This window comes from Gopherus evgoodei, chromosome 2, assembly GCF_007399415.2.
Source record: "Gopherus evgoodei ecotype Sinaloan lineage chromosome 2, rGopEvg1_v1.p, whole genome shotgun sequence".
NCBI lineage: Eukaryota > Metazoa > Chordata > Testudines > Testudinidae > Gopherus > Gopherus evgoodei.
The window spans coordinates 8,269,203-8,288,618 of NC_044323.1; the positions used below are offsets into that span (position 1 = coordinate 8,269,203).

The 19,416-nt window shown below is 46.2% G+C and overlaps 1 protein-coding gene and 1 long non-coding RNA gene across 2 annotated transcripts in view; one reads left to right on the plus strand and one right to left on the minus strand.

The window, feature by feature from the left end:
- Positions 1–1,335: 1,335 nt before the first annotated feature.
- On the minus strand, positions 1,336–18,404 carry LOC115644828. Its single transcript, XR_003998597.1, has 3 exons — positions 18,394–18,404; positions 2,328–2,332; positions 1,336–1,416 (listed from the first exon to the last, which is right to left on the minus strand). It is a non-coding gene; the product is annotated as an uncharacterized LOC115644828 (long non-coding RNA).
- The window catches only part of LOC115644827 (pituitary adenylate cyclase-activating polypeptide type I receptor-like), a 44,587-nt gene continuing 41,187 nt past the window's right edge, over positions 16,017–19,416 (plus strand). Inside the window, exon 1 of the mRNA XM_030549291.1 lies at positions 16,017–16,079. Within this exon, the coding sequence (XP_030405151.1) occupies positions 16,047–16,079 (33 nt within the window). The 5' untranslated portion in view covers positions 16,017–16,046. The remainder of the gene's footprint in view (positions 16,080–19,416) is intronic.

The window sequence follows — 19,416 nt, forward strand, 5'->3', positions numbered from 1 at the left end:
CTAATCCAAAAGTCCACAGAATTCAATAGAAAGATTCCTATTGACGTCAGTTGGATTTGTACCCCACACTAACTTCTTCAAGATATTAAAAGGTCACCAAGAGGATTCAGGAATAAATCCTGTCTTTCTCATTCTATCGTACTGAGCAATTAGTTGTTTAATGCCTTCTACTGCTGGCCACTGGCTGAGACAGTATTCCGGTTTAGGCCCCAGCCTGCAAACACTTAGGCTTGGTCTACACTACATGGTTTAGGCTGACGTAAGCTGCCTTGTGTTGACCTTGATGTGGAAAAGTATTCACTTAAATTTGGCTCCCAGCAATATAAGTGCCTCTCTATGCCGATTTAGTAACACCACTTCCCCAAGTGGTGTAGAGTCGAGGTCAATGTAATGAGGTCAATGCAGTGTCAGTGGAGATACTGTATTGCCTATGTCAACTGGAACTGGCTTTCAGGAGCTGTCCTACAATGTCCCACAGCGACAATACAGTTGATACAAGCTCTTGTGGTGAGGGCGCGCACCGCCGACGTGAGCAAAGTGTAGACATGCACCAGTGATTTAATAATTGTGATGGCTGTATGCTGATGTAATTTAGGTTGACCTAATTTGGTAGTGTAGACACGGCCTTGGATGCTTACCTTGAAGCATGTGAGTCATCTCGTTCAAGTTAATGGGATTATTCACATACTTAATGTGATGTATAATTGTTTGCAGGATAAGAACATTAGATGGTCACAGTTCCTGCGACAGTTCCTGGGTCTTTGATTCCTCTGCTGCCCGCTGAGCATATGATTCAGGGACATGACTTGGAGGGTGAGGGAATGCCCATGTGTCATCACCACAGCTGTGCCAACATAAAGTGTGAGCATAGTAAATTCCATATTACACAAAGGGTGGCTTTCCCATAATGAGTCCTTCAATAATTAGCGATGCACCTGTTTGTTGTTTATCTGCTTCAGCTAAGTCTTTCGCTAGAAGTGTTATTTGAATAATACATACCCTGCTCTTTTCATTCAGCGTGACTAAAAGGACACTCTCTGAAGCTGTTAGTCAGCTATACAATTTTCTTTTGTATTTAATCTCTGCTGGAAACTAATTTTCACTGATGCTAAAATCATCCCCTCACCCTACTCCACAAAAAGAGTGTCTCTGACATCCTAGTTTTCATGACCACAGATGGTTTTTTATCCTGGTTTTATTCTTGAGACTCTATCATACTGCAGAACTTCCGTGAAATCCTGCAGCTTGCTGAAAATACTAGTGCTTTATTACTGCTCAGCTGTGTTATGGTAGCACTCAGAGGTCTCAAATGGTACCTAAGCTCTACTTAGGAGAGAGGGATAGCTAAGTGGATTGAGCATTAGCCTCCTAAATGTAGAGTTGTGAGTTCAGTCCTTGAGGGGGCCACTTAGGGATCTAAGGCAAAGTCAGTAGCTGGTCCTGCTAGTAAAGACAGCAGGCTGGACTCTATGACCCTTCAGGGTCCCTTCTAGCTCTATGAGGTAGGTGTATAATGCCATGTATTCTATACATGGTAAGGAACAATCCAGATCCTGAAAAGCTAAATCCACAAAACAAAGGCTAGGGAAAAGGAAGTATTATTGTCCCCATCCTACAGATAGGGAACTGAGCAATGTAGAGATTAAGGGTAAAAATTTCTAGTGTCACTATAGGATTAAAGAAACTCATTGGACTTAGGTTATGCTAGTTAAGTTACACAAGTAAAGTAACTTAATTTAACGTACCGTAGACCAACATACAGCGGTGTCCACACTATCCTGTATCAATGGCAGACGCTTTCCTGGCAACATAGCTTCCGCCTCTTTGAGACGGATTACAGACATCGATGGGAGAGCGCTTGCCCACTGACTTAGCACGTCTTTACCAAACCCACCCAGCTGATGCCACTGCATCAATCTGAGTGGTGCTGATTTAGCTGCATAGGGTAGACATGACCTTAGATTCTTTTGAAACCTGTACCTTTGATCTTTTTCTCTCAGTTCCCTCTCTGTAAAATGGGGATAATTAACACTCCCTCAGTCCCATCTCTCCCACATGACCTCGGCACTTTTGAAAACATTACATGTGGCATAGGTCTTACAGCCTCCAGCCAGGATCCTCCACACCTGGGTTGACAAGCTTGCGGGACTCACACTACCACACTAAAAGTAGCCCCATAGACTTGTGGCTCAGGCTGGAGCTCGGGCTCTGGAGCTTAGGGAGGGGGCAGGCTTCAGAGCCCAAGCTCTAGTCCAAGCGGCAAGTTACAAGTGCTGTGTTTACACAGCTATTGGTCACATGAGGCCCACAAGCCGAAGTCTGTTGACCTGGGCTTGGAGGCTCGCTGCCATGAACTGTCATTGGCTGTGTAGACGTACCTATAGTGACTTATCCAATCTTACACAAGAAATCTGCAGAAGGGCCAGGAACTGAATCTTTGTTTCCCGAGTCTCAGTCCAATGCCTTAGCTAGCATCCTTCCTTTAAATTTAATTTTTAAGACCCCTATAAAGAACCTGGTTTTGTTGCAGCAACATTCAAAAATTATGAGACTGACATTGCTGACATTGGTCACCCTGAAAAAAGCAGTAACTTTATCTAACTGCTGGCATTCATCCTTCCCTGTGGGTTTTCAGATAGGTTAGGTGGATGCCAGAAATGTAGTCCATCAAACTACTTTGCTGGGGTAGTCTGTGTTCAGGACCCTTATTCGAGAAATCATCTCTACTCAGGTAAGCATTTAAGCGTGTGCTTTGCCGGACCAGGACTTTCTGTAGGAGACCTGTGAGAAAAACTTACTTGCTGCAGGTTTCAGAGTAGCAGCCGTGTTAGTCTGTATCTGCAAAAAGAACAGGAGCACTTGTGGCACCTTAGACACTAACAAACTTATTTGAGCATAAGCTTTCGTGGGCTACAGATGGGCATGCATCCGATGAAGTTGGCTGTAGCCCGCAAAAGCTTATGCTCAAATAAATGTGTTAGTCTCTAAGGTGCCACAAGTACTCCTGTTCTACTTGCTGCAGGAAGCAATACTGACATGTTCATGGAAGACACTTCCAAGAATTCAAAGGCCCTGAGTGCTCACAGATACACTGGAGAATGCTGGCCCTAGTAACCCACCTGGAGGCTTGAACATCAGAAAACCTTATGATTCCTGCTTTGATTTCTGTTTTAATTTTCTTTATCTCTAGTTTTCACCTGTTGAAATGATGTCCCCTAGACTGATTGGGTCATTTACAGCCTACCTCTCTCCTTCACTAGCTTTTCCAAAGCCTGCTAAAGCCAATAGGACCTGAAGAAAAGCTCTGTGTCTGGAAATCTAGTCTCTTACACAGACAGAAGCTGGTCCAGTAAAAGATATTTCCTCACCCAGCTTGTCTCTCTAAAGTCAACAGGAGTCTTTCCAGTCATTTCAGTGGGCTTTGAGTCGGGTCTTTCAGATGTCTATGGCACATGTTAAAGTTAAACCAGCTTTTCTGCTGCTGCCTGTACCCATCAGGGCCATTTTATATGACTACATTTAGAGGGAGATTTTCAAAGGCACAAGGAGAGTTAGGCACCAACTCTCAATAAGAACAGCATAGCTAACTGCTTTGGGCCTCTGGAAATCTTTCCCTTCTGTTGTAGTACCTAGAGGTCTCAGCCAGGCCAGAACCTCATGGTGCTAGGCACTGTACAGTCATACAGTAACTGACAGACCCTGCCCAAATGGCTTGCAGCCTAGAAAAGTCATAGATTCCAAGGCCAGAAGGGACCATTGTGGTCACCTGTTCTGACCTCCTGTATAACACAGGCCTTAAGGTGTCTCCAAAACAATTCTTAAAGCAGATCTCTTAGAAAAACACCCCATCTGGATTTTAAAATTGTCAGTGATGGAGAAGCTACCATGACCCTTGGTAAATTGTTCCAAGGGGTAATGACCCTCCCTGTTAAACGTTTGTGCGTTATTTCCAGTCTGACAAAAGAAGACATAACAGGTGGATGAGACCAACAAATGGATGGAGGGAAGGTAAGGATAGCATAGCAAAAATCAACAGGATGGCTTAGCACAGATTGGCTAAGAATTGTGTCCAGAGGAACCAATCAATAACAATAAGAACAGCTTGCCACCTGCCAAGCCGATACCTTGTCTTCCATGTGTGATCCTGTATCTGATTAAGGAATCACTTGATTCCTCAGACTCATAGGTTGGGGTTTTAAGTCACTCACATGCATCGCCTGACTTACATTCCCCTGAATGATGAAGGAAAAGAAATGCCTCTCAGAAGTAACATTTATTTTTCATGGGCATAATCGCATTACATCTTACAAGTAGCACATCTTTTCATCGTCCTCTTCTTCCCATGAATATATACTGGTGTAACTCTCTGGTGAGCATGTGGCTGACATTAGCCCATACACTTGTAACTGTGCTGGCTTCACAAGGCAGCAGCTGCCTTTTAGCTGCTTTCTCTGCTGCCTCAGTGCCTTTTTGTAGGCAAGGTTTCCATACACATGCAGTGAAATTGGAGGCAGGAATTGCTCCATCTCCTGTTCCATCTCATTTCACTGAGATACATGTGAATGTCTGCCCTTACATCTGCTACTGTTTTGGCTGGGAACACTTATAAAATATCAGGGCTGGAAGGGATCACAGGAGGTCATGTAGTCCAACCCCCCTGCTCAAAGCAGGACCACCCCCTAAAGATCCCTAAATGGCCCCCTCAAGGATTGAGCTTACACCCCTGGATTTAGTAAGCCAATGCTCAAACCACTGAGTTATCCCACCCCCTTACTGGCAGAGCTGGGTTAACAGGGTGGAACTAATAACTCATGGCGATCTTTTCATTGGCTTCAGATCAGGCTGCGTGGGACTATCTTCACAGCCGGGGTGAAACTGGGCTGGTACGGCGTACCGGTAAGAAGTGGCCACCAGTATGGGTCCACATGCAGCCAATATTAAGGCACTGCCATGGCAGCATCTAAGGACCCTCTAACATTACTGCCCCTTTTGCTCCCCCCCCATCAGTGGCCCTGCCAGGAGGGACCCTACCAGCAGGGCCACCAATGGGGGAAGAGGGAGCTGCCCTGGGGGCCTGGTGATTTAAAAAGGCCCAAGCTCCCAGCTGCTACTACTGCGGCAGCAGCCAGAACTCAGGGCCCTTTAAATTGCCATCAGAGCCCCGAGTGGTATGGCCTGGGCAGCATGGAAGGGCTGGATGGGAGAGGCTGACTCCCCCAGCCTCACCCCTTCCACCCAAGGTCCTGCCCCTTCCACACAAGGCCCTGTACCAGTAAGTGTTTTATGTTACTTTCACCCCCTTTCACAGCACAGCAGTCAGAACAAGCAACTCTTCTGTGCACATCGCTCATCGCTCCCTTTCAGTGGGTTTGGATGACACCACCTCCTTGTAAAGGCAAAGGACAACACGGGAGGCCATAGCATCAGCAGGGGTTGCAGTTTCAGTGCTCCATGTGGAGGGGCACTCCTGGAGGTCCTGTGCCTCTCTGGGACACAGTGCCCTCAGCCCAACGACAGGCAGTGCTCAGAAAGCACAACGCTGCTAACTATATACCAAATCACCCTCTGCTGTGGAACCCGGAACAGGCCCCTGACCACCCATGCCTCAGAAGCCCCCTTTCAACTAGGCTTAATGCATTCTGTTAACATTTGCATCCTTACGCATATGCAGCAATACCTCCCATTTGAGCAAAGTAAACAACGCATTGAATGATGTTCGAAATCTTTTTTCAGAGGTTACTATTAATACGAGTTCATTTATAGCTTTAAACAAATCAGAGGCTCAATTCACCCATGTACAGATATTTTTGCCTTGCATGATATGCTTCACAATAAAATGTGCTTTCACCTGGTTATTAAAGGTAGAGGAAGTTGAACTGTGTGAGTGCGTGGGGGTGGGAGGGTGGGGGGGTGTGTGCGCGCACGCTTCTGTTTAAGGACATCATTGACTGTAACCTCTTCTTCAGTCCAAAGATAATTAAAAAAAATTGAGGGAAAATAATGAGACTAGTAGTAAGCAGTTACCCATGGAGCCAGCTACAAACGCCTCACAGGGGTAGGCAAAGGCAGCAGGTCCAAACCCCTTTGCCTATGATGAGTGGCTGATACTGCAGTCTGCCCCAGTGAACGGGGGCTAGATGGAAACTGGGCAGTAGCCAAAACTGAGGCAAAATGGGGATAGTGGGTTGGGTGTTCCCCAGGGAGGGAAGACCCAGATTGGTGGGGTACTGCCAGGGAGCAGCACCCCAGTTAAAAGGGCACCGGGGTCCTGGAAGGGACACAGGGGCCAGTAGTAGTAAGGCAGATCACCGGCCTGCAGAGGGCGCTCCGGGCTGGATTGAGCTAATTCCCAGGATAACCAGCAGGAGGTGCCACAAGGGTGAGTCCGAACGTCTACAGGACCCCTACCCTTGACCAGAATTTGCACCCTCAGATCTGGGCACCAAATTTAGGAACCACTTTACTTTGGAACTGTAGCCCTTGAGTCTCGTTCTGTTTCTCACCCCCACCTCCTCATGCATCTTTCCTCAGGTGGAAGTCTCTTTAGGTAGGGACTTCATTTGCTGTGTGTAAATTGCCATGCACACTAATCACAAAATTTCCATCAAAACTGTTTTTTTGATGGAAAATTGATTTTTTGATTGCATGATTTTTTTTGTAAGCAGCATTTTCATTCTAAGGAATATTTCCATTTTTCATTGAAAAGAAAACAAACAACCCAACCTGAAAATATTTTAGTGTCCATTCTAGATTTTTTAGTATTTGAATTTCCACTGAAAACTTGGAATTTTGATGGAAAATTTAGACAAAAATGTTTTTTTGTTTGTTGTTGTAAATTTTCCACAAGTTGTGTGTGTGTGTGTGTGTGTGTTGGGGTGGGAGTTTCAACCAGCTACAGTGACATGCATCTGAGGAAGTGGGTATTCACCCATGAAAGCTCATGCTCCAAAACGTCTGTTAGTCTATAAGGTGCCACAGGATTCTTTGCTGCTTTTAGTGAATATATAAGCATGCTGGAATTTTCAGTGTAGCCTAAGGGACTTGGGCACCTGACTCCTTTGAAAATCCAGCTGTAATGAATGATAATGGAATAATAATTCCTGTCCCTTTACCAGCTTCACTCACTTAAGTGGTGAGTCTGAGGCATGACTATGGAGATGAATGGAGTGAACACTCAGGGCAGCAGATTTAGGATTAAATTCACGCTTGTGCAAAGAGTAGCACAAGGTCCGTCCATTGTTTAGATCCTCCTCACACGCTATTTTGAAGACTTAACCAGGACTTAAGAGGAGCATAAGCCTCAGGCTGGCACTCACTACAGGAGTAAATTTCACTTAGGGCGAGATTTCAGTTGGTTCAAATAAGTGTAGCTCCATTGACTTCTCAAAGCAAATTCTGATTGACACATAATTAAAGGAAAACACCAGACTGGCTGAATAATATGATGCATGGAAAAAAAATATTTCTGAGCATAGGAACAGTTGGCTGCCAGCTCTCTGGAGCCTATTATTGGGTATTGAAGATTGCACCAAGAGTCACTGGAAAAAGCAACTTCCCTCAGATTTGTAGAAAGGGTGAAAAAGATGCAGAAGAAATATAAGAGTCCAGTAGACAGCTGAGAAAAATGAGACAGACTGAGAAAATTAGATACTTTTACTTTAGAAAGGGGTCAGAAAAGAGAGGCCGTGGCAAGATCTAAGGAATTTTTTTCCAAAGGCTTCTAAGGGTATCTTCACATTCACCCACAGCGGTGTATTGAAACTCTGTGCTGCCTGGACCCCTAACATGGGTATAATATTAGTTTAAACATGAAGCGCTGCTTAGGTGAGTAGAGTAAAGACACATCAGAACCTTAGGGTCTATATACACTATACCCTACATGCCCAAGCACGGCCTCCCTCATCTACATTGCTATTTTTAGCAGTGAAGTGTTCCACTGCCTCCCTGCTGCTGGATTCGGAGCTTTTCCCCACGGCAGGGAGCTGCTGGAGCCTTTCCCCACCGCTTTCTCCTTGCCTACCCTATGCGCCATCAGTATAGACAAGGCCTTTGTGACTTAGGCTTCTAGCTCTCAGTTTTAAAAGTGATTTTGGCACTTAGCAGCCTACATCTCATTGAGAACAGGTCTTGGGCTTCTAAGAGCCAGATATTCAAAAGTATGTAGGTGCTTAAAAATACTGCTTGATGCCTCATGGGATAATCACACAAGGGTGCTGCTGTAACACACTCTAGAGGAGATGGGTCTTTGTCCTCCCACATAAAAGGTTAATGAGCCTATCAGAGTTAGCAGCTATGGGGCTTATTATTAGCCATGAATGAGTGGCCCATTCTTTTAAGTCTATAAGCCCCAGGATTCAAACCCCGCTGTTGGCCCAAGCGAGTTTGCTTATATTTATTCGTTGTATTACCATAGTGCTTAGGAGCCCTCATCATGGACCAAGACCTCATTGTGCCTGGTGCTGTACACATGCAGGACAAAAAGACAGTTCCCACTCCAAATAACTTCCAATCAAAGTATAAGACAGCCAACACAAGGGGAGGGATAGCTTAGTGGTTTGAGCATTGGGCTGCTAAGCCCTGGGTTGTAAATTCAATCCTTAAGGGGGAACTGGGGTAAAAATCTGGCTGGGAATTAATTCACCCTTTGAGCAGGGAGTTGGACTAGATGACCTCCTGGGGTCCCTTCCAACCCGTATTCTATGATTCTAGAAACAGACAGATGGTGGAACACAATGAAGCAAAACAGGGCATCATGATTTATGGTGGTTGCAGCATACCAGCAGCCTAGCCATTGGTCCATGGAACTGGTCTTCATCTAAATGCCTGTGAGGTTGGTGCTGAAGGTGAGTTTGGGGACAGGCTCAGGTAGGGGTTCTGGAGCACTGTCTATGTGGATTCAGTGGCCCCACTACACTGGAGGGAAGGGGCTGCAACTGCTACTCCAGCTCATAAAATAGCATACCAACCATGAGGAGATACTTGTCCAGCAGGCCCCTGTGCTGTCATTGCGGGGGGTGGGAATTCCACATCCCTGCATAGAACACAAATATGCAGGTGGAGTCAATTTCCCCCAGACAGACGAAGAAGTAAATCACATAGCTGCTGTGATTGCCTGGCTAGGTCTGCCTCTGTCTCCTTTCAGGTCTCTCTGAGTGTAACCCCTCAAGCCTTGTGCTTTTACTTTTCTGGGGACGGAAATCATGATCCTTCCACTTTTAGACCAGACTCTGGGCTGCAGTACCCCGTGTATCCACCATGCTCACCCAGCAAGTCCAACTGGGTTCAGCACCTGTGGTTCTTCCCTTCAAGAGGCTGTGATTAGTGGTATATACACAGACCCACAGTGGAGATTGAACACAGGATCCGTTGTGCCAGCATATCCTTCAGAAAGTTGCTTCGTCATGTCATTATTGACCAAGATCTGCAGATGGAAACTAAAACCCTGGTCTACAATTTAGTGGTCATCCCTACTCTTCTTTATGGTTGCGAGACGTGGGTGACATACCAAAGCCATCGTAAGCATCTGGAGTGGTACCACCAGCGCTGCCTTAGGAAGATTCTCCATATCAAATGGGAAGATCGTCACACCAATGGCAGCATTCCCTCTGCAACGAACATCACCAGTCTTGAGGCAAAGATTATGAGACATCAACTTCACTGGGCTGGCCATTGCTTGTGGATAGCTGGTACTCATCTTCCAAGGCAAGTCCTCTTTTCTCAATTTAGTCATGATAAGATGACCCATGGGGGAGAGCGGAAATGCTACAAGGACACTCTGAAAATATATCTTAAGAAGGGAGGCATTGACCTCATGAATTGGGAAGAGCTGGCTGGCCACACACTGCAGTGGCATCGCATCATACACCAAGCCTCTCCCTATTTTGAAGAGAATCAGGTTGCTTGAGAGGCTGGGAAACAACAGAGGAGGAAGGAAAGGATACAGCATCCTGGCCAGCAGTTGTGGTCTCTCCAAGCAATCATCTATCACATATGCAGAAAACCCTGTAAAGCACAAACTGGACTCCATTAAGTCTCAGCAATGACTTTTGCCCCTGGTGGACATCATCCTCACACTGAGGGATAGCTGCCGCTGACACTGACAATAAAGAGACCAAACCAACCTTACAGCCTCCAAGTGTTTGCTGAGGGGAGGGCTTAGCTGAAACCCTTCTTTGCCCTTCCGGGTTTTTCCTTACAGCCCCTAGTAAACTAACCCACCACATAGATAGAGTAAACAGAGATTTATAGACTCATAGACTTTAAGGCCAGAAGGAACCATCATGATCATCTAGTCTGACCTTCTGCACATGGCATGCCTCAGAACCTCACCCACCCACTTCTATAATAGATCCAGAACCTCTGGCTGAGTTACTGATATCCCCAAATCTTGATTTAAAGACTTCAAGTGCAGTGAGGTCAAAAAACCTAACTGGCTTCAAGACTGAGCTTGATAAGCTTATGGAGGGGGTGGTATGATGAGACTGCCTACAATGACATGTACCCAAGCTGCGACTGCTAGTAGCAAATATCTTCACTGGCCAGTGATGGGACACTAATTGGGGAGGCTCTGAGTTACTACAATGAATTCTTCCCCAGGTGTCTGGCTGGTGGGGCTTTCCCACGTGCTCACAGTCTAACTGACCATCCCAGTCACCAGGACAACACATAGCATTCTTAAATTATCACAGAGCAGCTCCACTTCCATTGCAACACAGCAAAGCTCATTGAAGAGATTATCCTTGCCCAGTTCTGAGTGTTCCTCTTTCTGTGCATAATTCCATAACTACTTTGAACAAACCTACAGCAGCATGTTTCTCCAGCTGCCTTCACTTCTTCCTTCCTCCCTTTCGCAGCCCAATGGGAGCACCAACAGATGTAGAGTTTTAATTCTTTTTATACACCCTTCAGTGACTTATTTTTAAAATACCATGAAACATTGTCTTTAATTATAGCTGCACTATGTTGGTCGGTAAATTTCACATTCTGTCTAAGCATTGCATTATGTGCACCCAGTAATTGCAGCTTTTCTTCTATCCTTTCAGTTTTTTTAATTTCAAACCCATCAAAACACTGGTTTGCAAAGTCACTTGTATTCAACTGATTCACCTTCATGGATTCATTAGCTTCTAGGTTGCATTGCAGCACCATTATGGAGTGTCACACTCCTCCTTTTGAAGCTCTGTAAATGTGCTTGAAGGGAAACACAGTTACATGGCTGAGGATTTTTGTTATGGAAAAGTCAAATTAAAATAGAATGAGTTCCAGATAATTTCAAAGAAAGCAGCTCGGCTCTTATTAACATTCAGGGGAGCTGTGTAAATGTCAAGACATTTTAATTAAATCAGCTCCGATACACTCAGAACTTCTGTGATATGTGTTAGCAACAGTCCCAAGACATCGGCATTGACTGAGATTCACACATTCAAAGGGGTCACTTACTTGCCCTAATAAGACATTTCTACCTACTTCTGTGTAAGCTTGCAGGGGGGTGGGAGGACTATCGAGTCATAAGTAAACTGAGTCAGTCCTTATCTCAGATGTGTGATTCAGTAATTGCTGCAGAAGGGATTGCTTAGTTACAGTCAGTATCAAAGGCAGAACTGTGTATTTTTGCCAAGCGCTAGCACAATCACTAAGGGCAGGTATTATATTATTAACCCTATGTTTAGTTCCCCACCTTTGTTGATTAGTGGGTGTATTTGGGGCACCTAGAGAAAAATAGAAAGGACCGGATGCAGGACAAAAGGTCGCATGGAGGAAGGCAGATAGTATGGTCAAAGGGTCTGCCACAGCCTTCCTGTATGACCTTAGGCAGGTTGTTCAGTCTGTTGTGTCTCACTTCCCCCTCTGTACAATGAGGATAATGACATTCTGATACTTGTTGTCTATTTTTTCCATTTAGACTGTAAATTCTTTGGGGCAGAGACTGTCTCTGTCTGTACAGCACCTAGCGCAAGGGCCAGATTCACAGTTATGTTGATGCAAAGCAGCCATACAGCTGGCTTACGCTGCTATTCATGTTTCTTTCTGTGCACCACTTCACAACTCTTCTGATTAACCAAGGCCTTAGGGGGAGGTAATTCTCACTCACCAATTTTACAGGTACGCTAATAGAAAGGTTGCATGAAGTCACTTCAGGGAGAGCTGGGGCTAGACCCCAGGTTTCTAACAGAACAGAGCTGAGTCTCAGCCATTTTGCTCTGCTACCTTTCAGTAAGGATGTGCAAAGCTATGTATTTGTGTAATCCATACTAAAGCAGCGTGGCTAGACCATAGGTGGAGGTTTACTATGGGTCCGATAATGGCTCTCTACTAACAGAGCTGGTTCTTTAGCTCAAAGGGAGAAAGGTCATGTGTTTACACCCAGAAGCCACAGCCTCTGTTCCCGCAGATGACCAAAACAAAGGTGGTATTACACTTGGCTATGTTTTATCTGTAATTACTAAAGCACACTCTGCTCCCAGAGCCAGGAAGAGAAACCAGGAATCCTGACATCACCCATGGGAACTGTTAAAGATGACATGCAATAACTACACCCAGAGAGTCTTTAAGGGTATCATCTACCCCTTTCTGAGCTTCTTTTCCGTTGCAAAGGCACTGCACAAAAAGAGGATAGTCCCGCAGGTCACGTAGTGGGCTTAGATGAGAAGTTTTCAGCTAGAAGGTTTTTCCCAGATGGAACAAGGCCTGTGGGTTAAGCAATCAGTTTGGGGGTGAGTCTAATGTGAGATGGTGGAGAAAGACAGAGGCAAGAGAGTTGCACCTGGGAAAAGGTCCGTGGTCATAGAATCATAGAAGATTAAGGTTGGAAGAGACCTCAGGAGGTCACCTAGTCCAATCCCCTGATCAAAGCAGGACCAGCACCAGCTAAATCATCCCAGCCAGGGCTTTGTCAAGCCAGGCCTTAAAAACCTCTAAGGATGGAGATTCCACTACCACCCTAGGTAACCCATTCCAGTGCTTCACCACCCTCCAAGTGAAATGATGTTTCCTAATATCCAACCTAAACCTCCCCCACTGCAACTTGAGACCATTGCTCCTTCTTCTGTAATCTGCTATCACAGAGAACAGCCTAGCTCCCTGCTCTTTGGAACCCCCTTCAGATAGCTGAAGGTGAGTTAGTGGGGCTTTCTACAAGAGGCAGGTGACGACCTGAGTGCTGTTTGTTACCAGCTCTGTGCCAGGAAGAAAGACTCATGTACATTTTGTAACTAAACAAATCACACAGTCCTTGACTTTGCCTCACCCATTTTCTCTCCAAATGAAAAAATGACCCGCAAGGCCCGCAAAATCCACTAATGTTTGGCAGAGGGGCAATAATGTATACATGGCAAAAGTTAGCATCACTTTGGACTGAATTGAAGACCCTGGAATAATTGGAGCTATTGGAGTGAATTTCTATTGCAGAACACTGTATTCAGAAGAGAATTTGGATGGGATGTTAATATTAGCTTTGTGGCATTTTAGTGTTTATTTTTGATTAATGGGTTGATTAATGGGTGGGACATGTTTACTGGAGCTTGTATTTTTGAGGCCGGGAGTGGTGTGCAGAAGACTATGCCTCTGTGTGTGTAGAAGGTGGAAGACCCTGCCTGTGCAGACTCCAAAAGTATCAGACCTTGATCTGATATGTGTCTTTCCATTAAACAGCCTCTTTCTTAAAGGTGCACTGTTACACTTAGGTGGAAGTTTGATGCCTTGAGGCATTGCTAATTAGCAGGAGAGCCTTCCAGGTCGAAGCCTGCCCAGCTCCAAAGGCATTAGAAACTGTTTCCACATAGTGGATGTTTGGTGATCCCTTCTGAGATGAGCCCATGTTTGTACAGTGTGCAGCACAAGGGAAACCTGATGGTGGTTGGATCCTTTAGCACGTGCTCCAGCAGCAGGGGCCAGCATCGTCTGGCTGGCTATACATTTGTGAGAGCTGGCAGTGGAGTAATTGTCACATGCACTGGGGGCGAGCAGGGGGAGTTCGGATGTCTTGAGAACATCTCTTGCTTTTTTTTTTTTGGCCAAGCTCATTATCCTTGAGGAGGGCAAGGGTCTGACTCGGCCCTTTGGTGGAGCGTTGGCCAGACTGTGGGACCTCATACACTGGTGAGCAGGAATCACTCTGAATGGGCTGGAGGAGCTGATTGACTAAGTCTGGATCCCAGGGGTTGCTCTACATACAGCCCTGCAAACCCCTGCCTGGATTCCTCCCTTCCTCTCTTTCTTTTCTTGCTCCATCTCTCCTATTCTTGCCCCTTCCTGGGACTCCTCCTTGATTCAGTGCAAGGAGATGGCCTGACATAAACACACCCACTGCCTGACTCCCCTGTGCTCGCTGAGCTGAATGCAAGCTCCCCTGGTTTGGAAGGGAGAACAGGGTGCAGTTTGTGCTTCTGTTGTCGGGTAGCTTCCCCCAACACACACACACACACATTTTTTTGGCATGGTGGGAGAGAATCAGGCCTGAAGCTCTATTACTTAATGACCTTCTGGTACATACAGCAAGGAGGCAACACCCTCTTCCATCCTCCTGCCCCCCACAGCCCCAATTTCAATAACAGAGAAGGGCAGCATTTCAGCATCAGCTTACTCACTTTGATGCTGAATTCTGCACTCGCCCATAACACTGTGGATGAGGATAAATGATTAATGACTTGCAAATCAACACTGAAGTCAATTTTATCTTAAAGGGCTCCATACAGCGTAGCAGAGCATGGCTCAGTGTGCTCACGTGCTGTGCTACATCCAGTCACAGCAATTCCACTGTAGGCTTCTGGGGTGGAGTTGAGCTGGGTGGGGTGGGGGTGGGGGAAATCTTATGAAGGGTGAGGCTAGAGGTATCCTGGGAAGTCCTCAGAGGAGGGAAGTTTTGGGAGCTTAGGGTCCTGCAGTAGGGGGAAAGGAGTATCTGGCACGTTGTGGGGAGAGGAGAATTTGGCAGCTGGGTGAGTTTCTCTGGGAGATGTTGGGGCTTAGGGTGGTATTGAGAGGGGCAGGAGGTCAGAGGCCCCAGGAAAATGAATAGGATGTGAGAATTTGTGGGCTCAAGGAGATCTGAGGGATAAAGACTGGAGAAGTTGGACTAGTAAGGGTGGAGGAGGATGTAGAGATTCAAGCGGTTTGGGTTAAAGCTGGATCTACGTGGATCCTGCCATATGTTCTACTCAAGCCCCTAAACTGTCCCATAAAAGGAGAAAGTCTAGCTCCACTTTGTGTTCCAAACACTCCAGATCCCAATGGAGTCTGGCAGAACCATATGGGAAAAACCCAGTTCTGGCTCCTGCACCCCGCAGGGTCCTGCCACAGTGTTTTGCCCCTCTCCTCCAAATCCCACAGGCTAAATAGAAAACAAGGATCACGATTCCCATTGCTCTGAGACATTCCAGGCATCAGGGCATCTTGTGACAATAGCCCCCCGGATCCCTGGATGGATCCAGCCCTGGGATCCCTGGATGGATCCAGCCCTAATCTTCCACATTTCACTGCCTACAAGCTCAGCGACTCCAGCTGCCCCCTACAGCTCGAGACCCAGAGGCTCCCTTAGTGCCACCATAGCTGGGATCTGGCAGCTGCCTCCTGCCAGACTCTGCACATTTGGGCCACAAACCCAGCCAAGAGATCATCAGAAGAGAGAGCAAGCATTGCTATGTGAGCCCGGCCCAACCCTTCTGGGGCACGATGGGTCCGGGGCCAGGTTCTTGCAGTGCTGCTGTCTTGATATGTGTGCGTGTGGGGGGGCTTTGTGGGGGTCAAAAGGAGCAGTTCCTTGTTTTTGACGGCCCAAGTCGGGGGCTGGAGGATCAAACCTCGGCAAGCTCCAACACGCCCCCCTCCCCCAGCATCAGGGTAAGGAGGGACTGGTGAGCGGGCGCTCTCGGGAGGCTGGGAGGATTTGGAGCGGGACTCGCCAGGAGCCCTAGGCGCAGGGAAGGACGCTTGGGGAGGGAGCGGTAGCGCGATCCGGAGGAGGCAGGGGCGGGACTTGGGAGGTGGGGACGGGCTGATCCCCAGCTCCAGGAGCCAGAGCTCAGAGGAGGCGGCAGCAGCTGCTGAAGATGCTAAGTTTCTCCTGGGTGCTTCTCCCGCTGGTGAGTGCCGTGCGCTCTGCGCCCTGCGCTGCGCTGGGGAGGGAGGGACGCAGGGCTGCCGCGGGGGGTGGCCGGGCGGCGGGGTGGTATCAGAGACGGGGGCGCTCACATCTGGATGGGACACTTGCGCTCCTGTCCCCACATTTGGCTTTCTCCCACCTGCGCTCACATCTGGATGGGGCATTTGGACTCACATCTGGATGGGGCACTTGCGTTCCGGTCTCCACATCTGATTTTCTCCCACTTGCGCTCACATCTGGATGGGGCACGTTCCCTCTTCCCTACACATCTGGATCTTCCACCTCGCCTGGGGGTCTGGTGGTTATACAGATATGGTGTCTATTATCCTAAGAGGGGAGGGGGTAGGGAAAAAAACAACAAAAAAAAAAACCTACCATGCTGGACATAGGCAGAGAGAGCAGAAGAAAGGAGAGGTTCATTTGTCAAATGCTAAAAAAAAATTGACTTTACAAGTTAGAGTTATCCAGTGCTCCACTTCCTCAGTGAGAGGCTTTGAATGTGATTTAGGGTTGATAAAGCCTTTGATTAGCTGTATATTGTCCAATCTGTTAAAAAAAAAAAGGAAAAGTATGCAAAGCATCCACATCCCAAGTTCAAGTGGCCTGAAGGGACCCCCGTGGGCTATAGTGATCACGAGGAAGAGAACTTTGCTGCAAACCCAGAATGTAACAGGGGTGTATTTCCTTAGAGAGATGCAAAGCATATGCAAGTCCATAGAGCACTGATGCTGTTTTGCTGAATACCTTTAGTGATATCAAACACCAAACTGTGCTATATTATGTCTAAATTCACAGAGATGTTGGCATCACTTTCTATGTGCCCACACAGTGCGCAGTAACACCTGTGTGCTGGATTAGAATCTGTGTTTAGAAACTCTGTTAACAGGACTTGGTTCCCCAGTGTTGGTATTAGAATTTCCTGTTTCATGTTAATCATGGCTAGGGTGAATGATTACACATCTGTGCATGGCCAGTCATTATCTTATCTTTTCAAGATATTATACCAGATAGTACCAGTCATAACATACTTGTCCCATGAGATTAGACAGGACAGAAATTCCTGCCTGACAACCTGTAGGGACCGCTTAGCCTTTGGAATCATTTTGTCACTCATGCCTGAGCCTCAGAAGCATCTGTTAGGAGAGTCAGTGAGCTAAAGATCCGTCATTTTTCAATAGTTGAGGAGAAATTTTGGATTCTAAATAGGAAATGTGAAAAAAAAACAACCAAATCCACAAGGTGTTTGGAGAAAGCAAGGTGTTTAGAGATCCTCTGCCAGAAGATCAAGCCACAGTGGAAGAATAATTCCAACAAGGATCCTCTGAACAAATATTTGTCCTGGCGTGAAATTAACTAGAAGCCCAATCATTCAATATGATGAAAACTACCTGTGTGACGCTGATCAACCTCAGTTCCCATCAACTTCAGTAAGAGTTGAGTAGGCAATACTTCCCAGGAGATGCTCATCACCTTGCAAAGCCACGCAATAAGAGAGCTAAAAGTATTCTTTATGCACATGACAGTAGCACCTAGACACTCAAGTGAGATTAGGAGCCCACAATGTCAAATGCCTGGCAAGAGATATTGTCTGCCCTTGGGGCAGGAGGGGAGACAGAGTTACAAAAAGGGGATTTGACTTGCACAAGGCCATAGACCAGTTGAATGCCCCATCCACAGGGTTACCCAGGCCTCTTTAGGCAAAAAACCTATTTACCGAGTAAGGTGGAATGAAGGTAATTGTTGTAACCAAGGAGTGGTTGCTACTGAGGCGTAACGATGTCTTAATGAAGCATTTCATGGGAAGTTAGACACACAGCTTCTACTGACTAAGACAGTCTCCGCTGGCAGGACATGCCTAACTCCCTGTATGGTCTCATCCTCAATTCCTTGTGCACCTTAAATTCCTCTCCACAGAGAACTGTGGGTATGCACTGAATACAGGATCAAGCCTTTAATGGCAATGGGTATTACCCATACTGAGAGGAGAAATTGGGCAGTGATTTCCTTTTTAAAGCATCAGTGGTAATTAAACGTTTGACTTACTTTGAGATAAATTCAAGTCACTACGTTTTCATTTCTTCCTCCAAGTTATAGTTAGAAAATGTCTGTTGTATATATTTACACACAAACTACAGCAATATGTCCATATATGCATATGTACAAGGTTTATGTGCATATATAGCCACATAGCTATGTACATATATATCTATATTATAGATCGATGCAGTTTAGATACAGGCAGATAGCTAGACATAATCTGATACAACCGACAAACATTCATGCTTTGCTCCAACCTTTAAAAACAGTCTAGAAAAGTTATTGCTTAAATGAAACCTGTAAGGCAGACGGTGAATCAGCTTGTTTTACTCCATTGGTAATCAACTTCAGAAAGAGGAAAAACACATGGAAAATGCCCCCTAGCCTGTCGTGTTCACTCAAAAAAGACTTCTGAAATAATCTATTTAACAGACTGAAGAGAATGACTGGACACATGGTTACATAGCAAGGATTCTGGATCACGTCTGTGTAAGACCTAGCAAGCGACAAAGAGGAATTTTGACGGTAATCCAAAGGGTAGTCAGTAAAAGGTATTTTAAAAAGAGATGCTGTGATCAAGATGCTCACTGCCAATGAGAACCAGTAGGCAGAATAGTTTGGATAAGAGAGACCCACACTAGACCTTTACCCATTTTTAGACCCAAATCTTCACATTGGAACCCTTCTGCTGCTTTAGAAAGGTTTGGCTAACTTCCATAGTTTCTTCTTTCTAGGGCTTTCACCATTGGGATGTTCTACCTTTTGCAATTTCCAAAGCAAGCTGGGGAAAAGGTCATATAGTTCAGAGAGCAAAGCAGCTGCAGGTTTGGCTGTAACTCCTTATAGCAGCATTCTGGAATAAGCGCAGACCCCTGACTCATGCAGCAAATAGTGTCCTGAGTAAATACCATCAGCATCATTTATACCTGGGCAACTCCATTTAGACCAAACAGTCAAGTCTATGTTTGTGAGAATGTCTTGGCACCAGAGCTGGTGAAAGAGCAATATAGAGACTCTTTAAACAAACCCAAAAAACAACACAGAATCTGTGGTGGGGTAAACAAACCGCCACGTGGGCTGGAAAGGGTTAATGAAAAGGGGTGAGTGTAATCAGAACTTGCCTGCCACACCTGTAATGGGAATCAGGCCTGTGAAAAGGGGGAGAGCTTGGCTCAGTCCTGGCTGGTTGGGAAGGGCAGAAGATCAGCTGCTTGTGCTTGGGGAGAGAAGCTGGCTTGACCTGAGCTGAGCTGAGTAGGACTGTGGCTGGTCAGAATTTC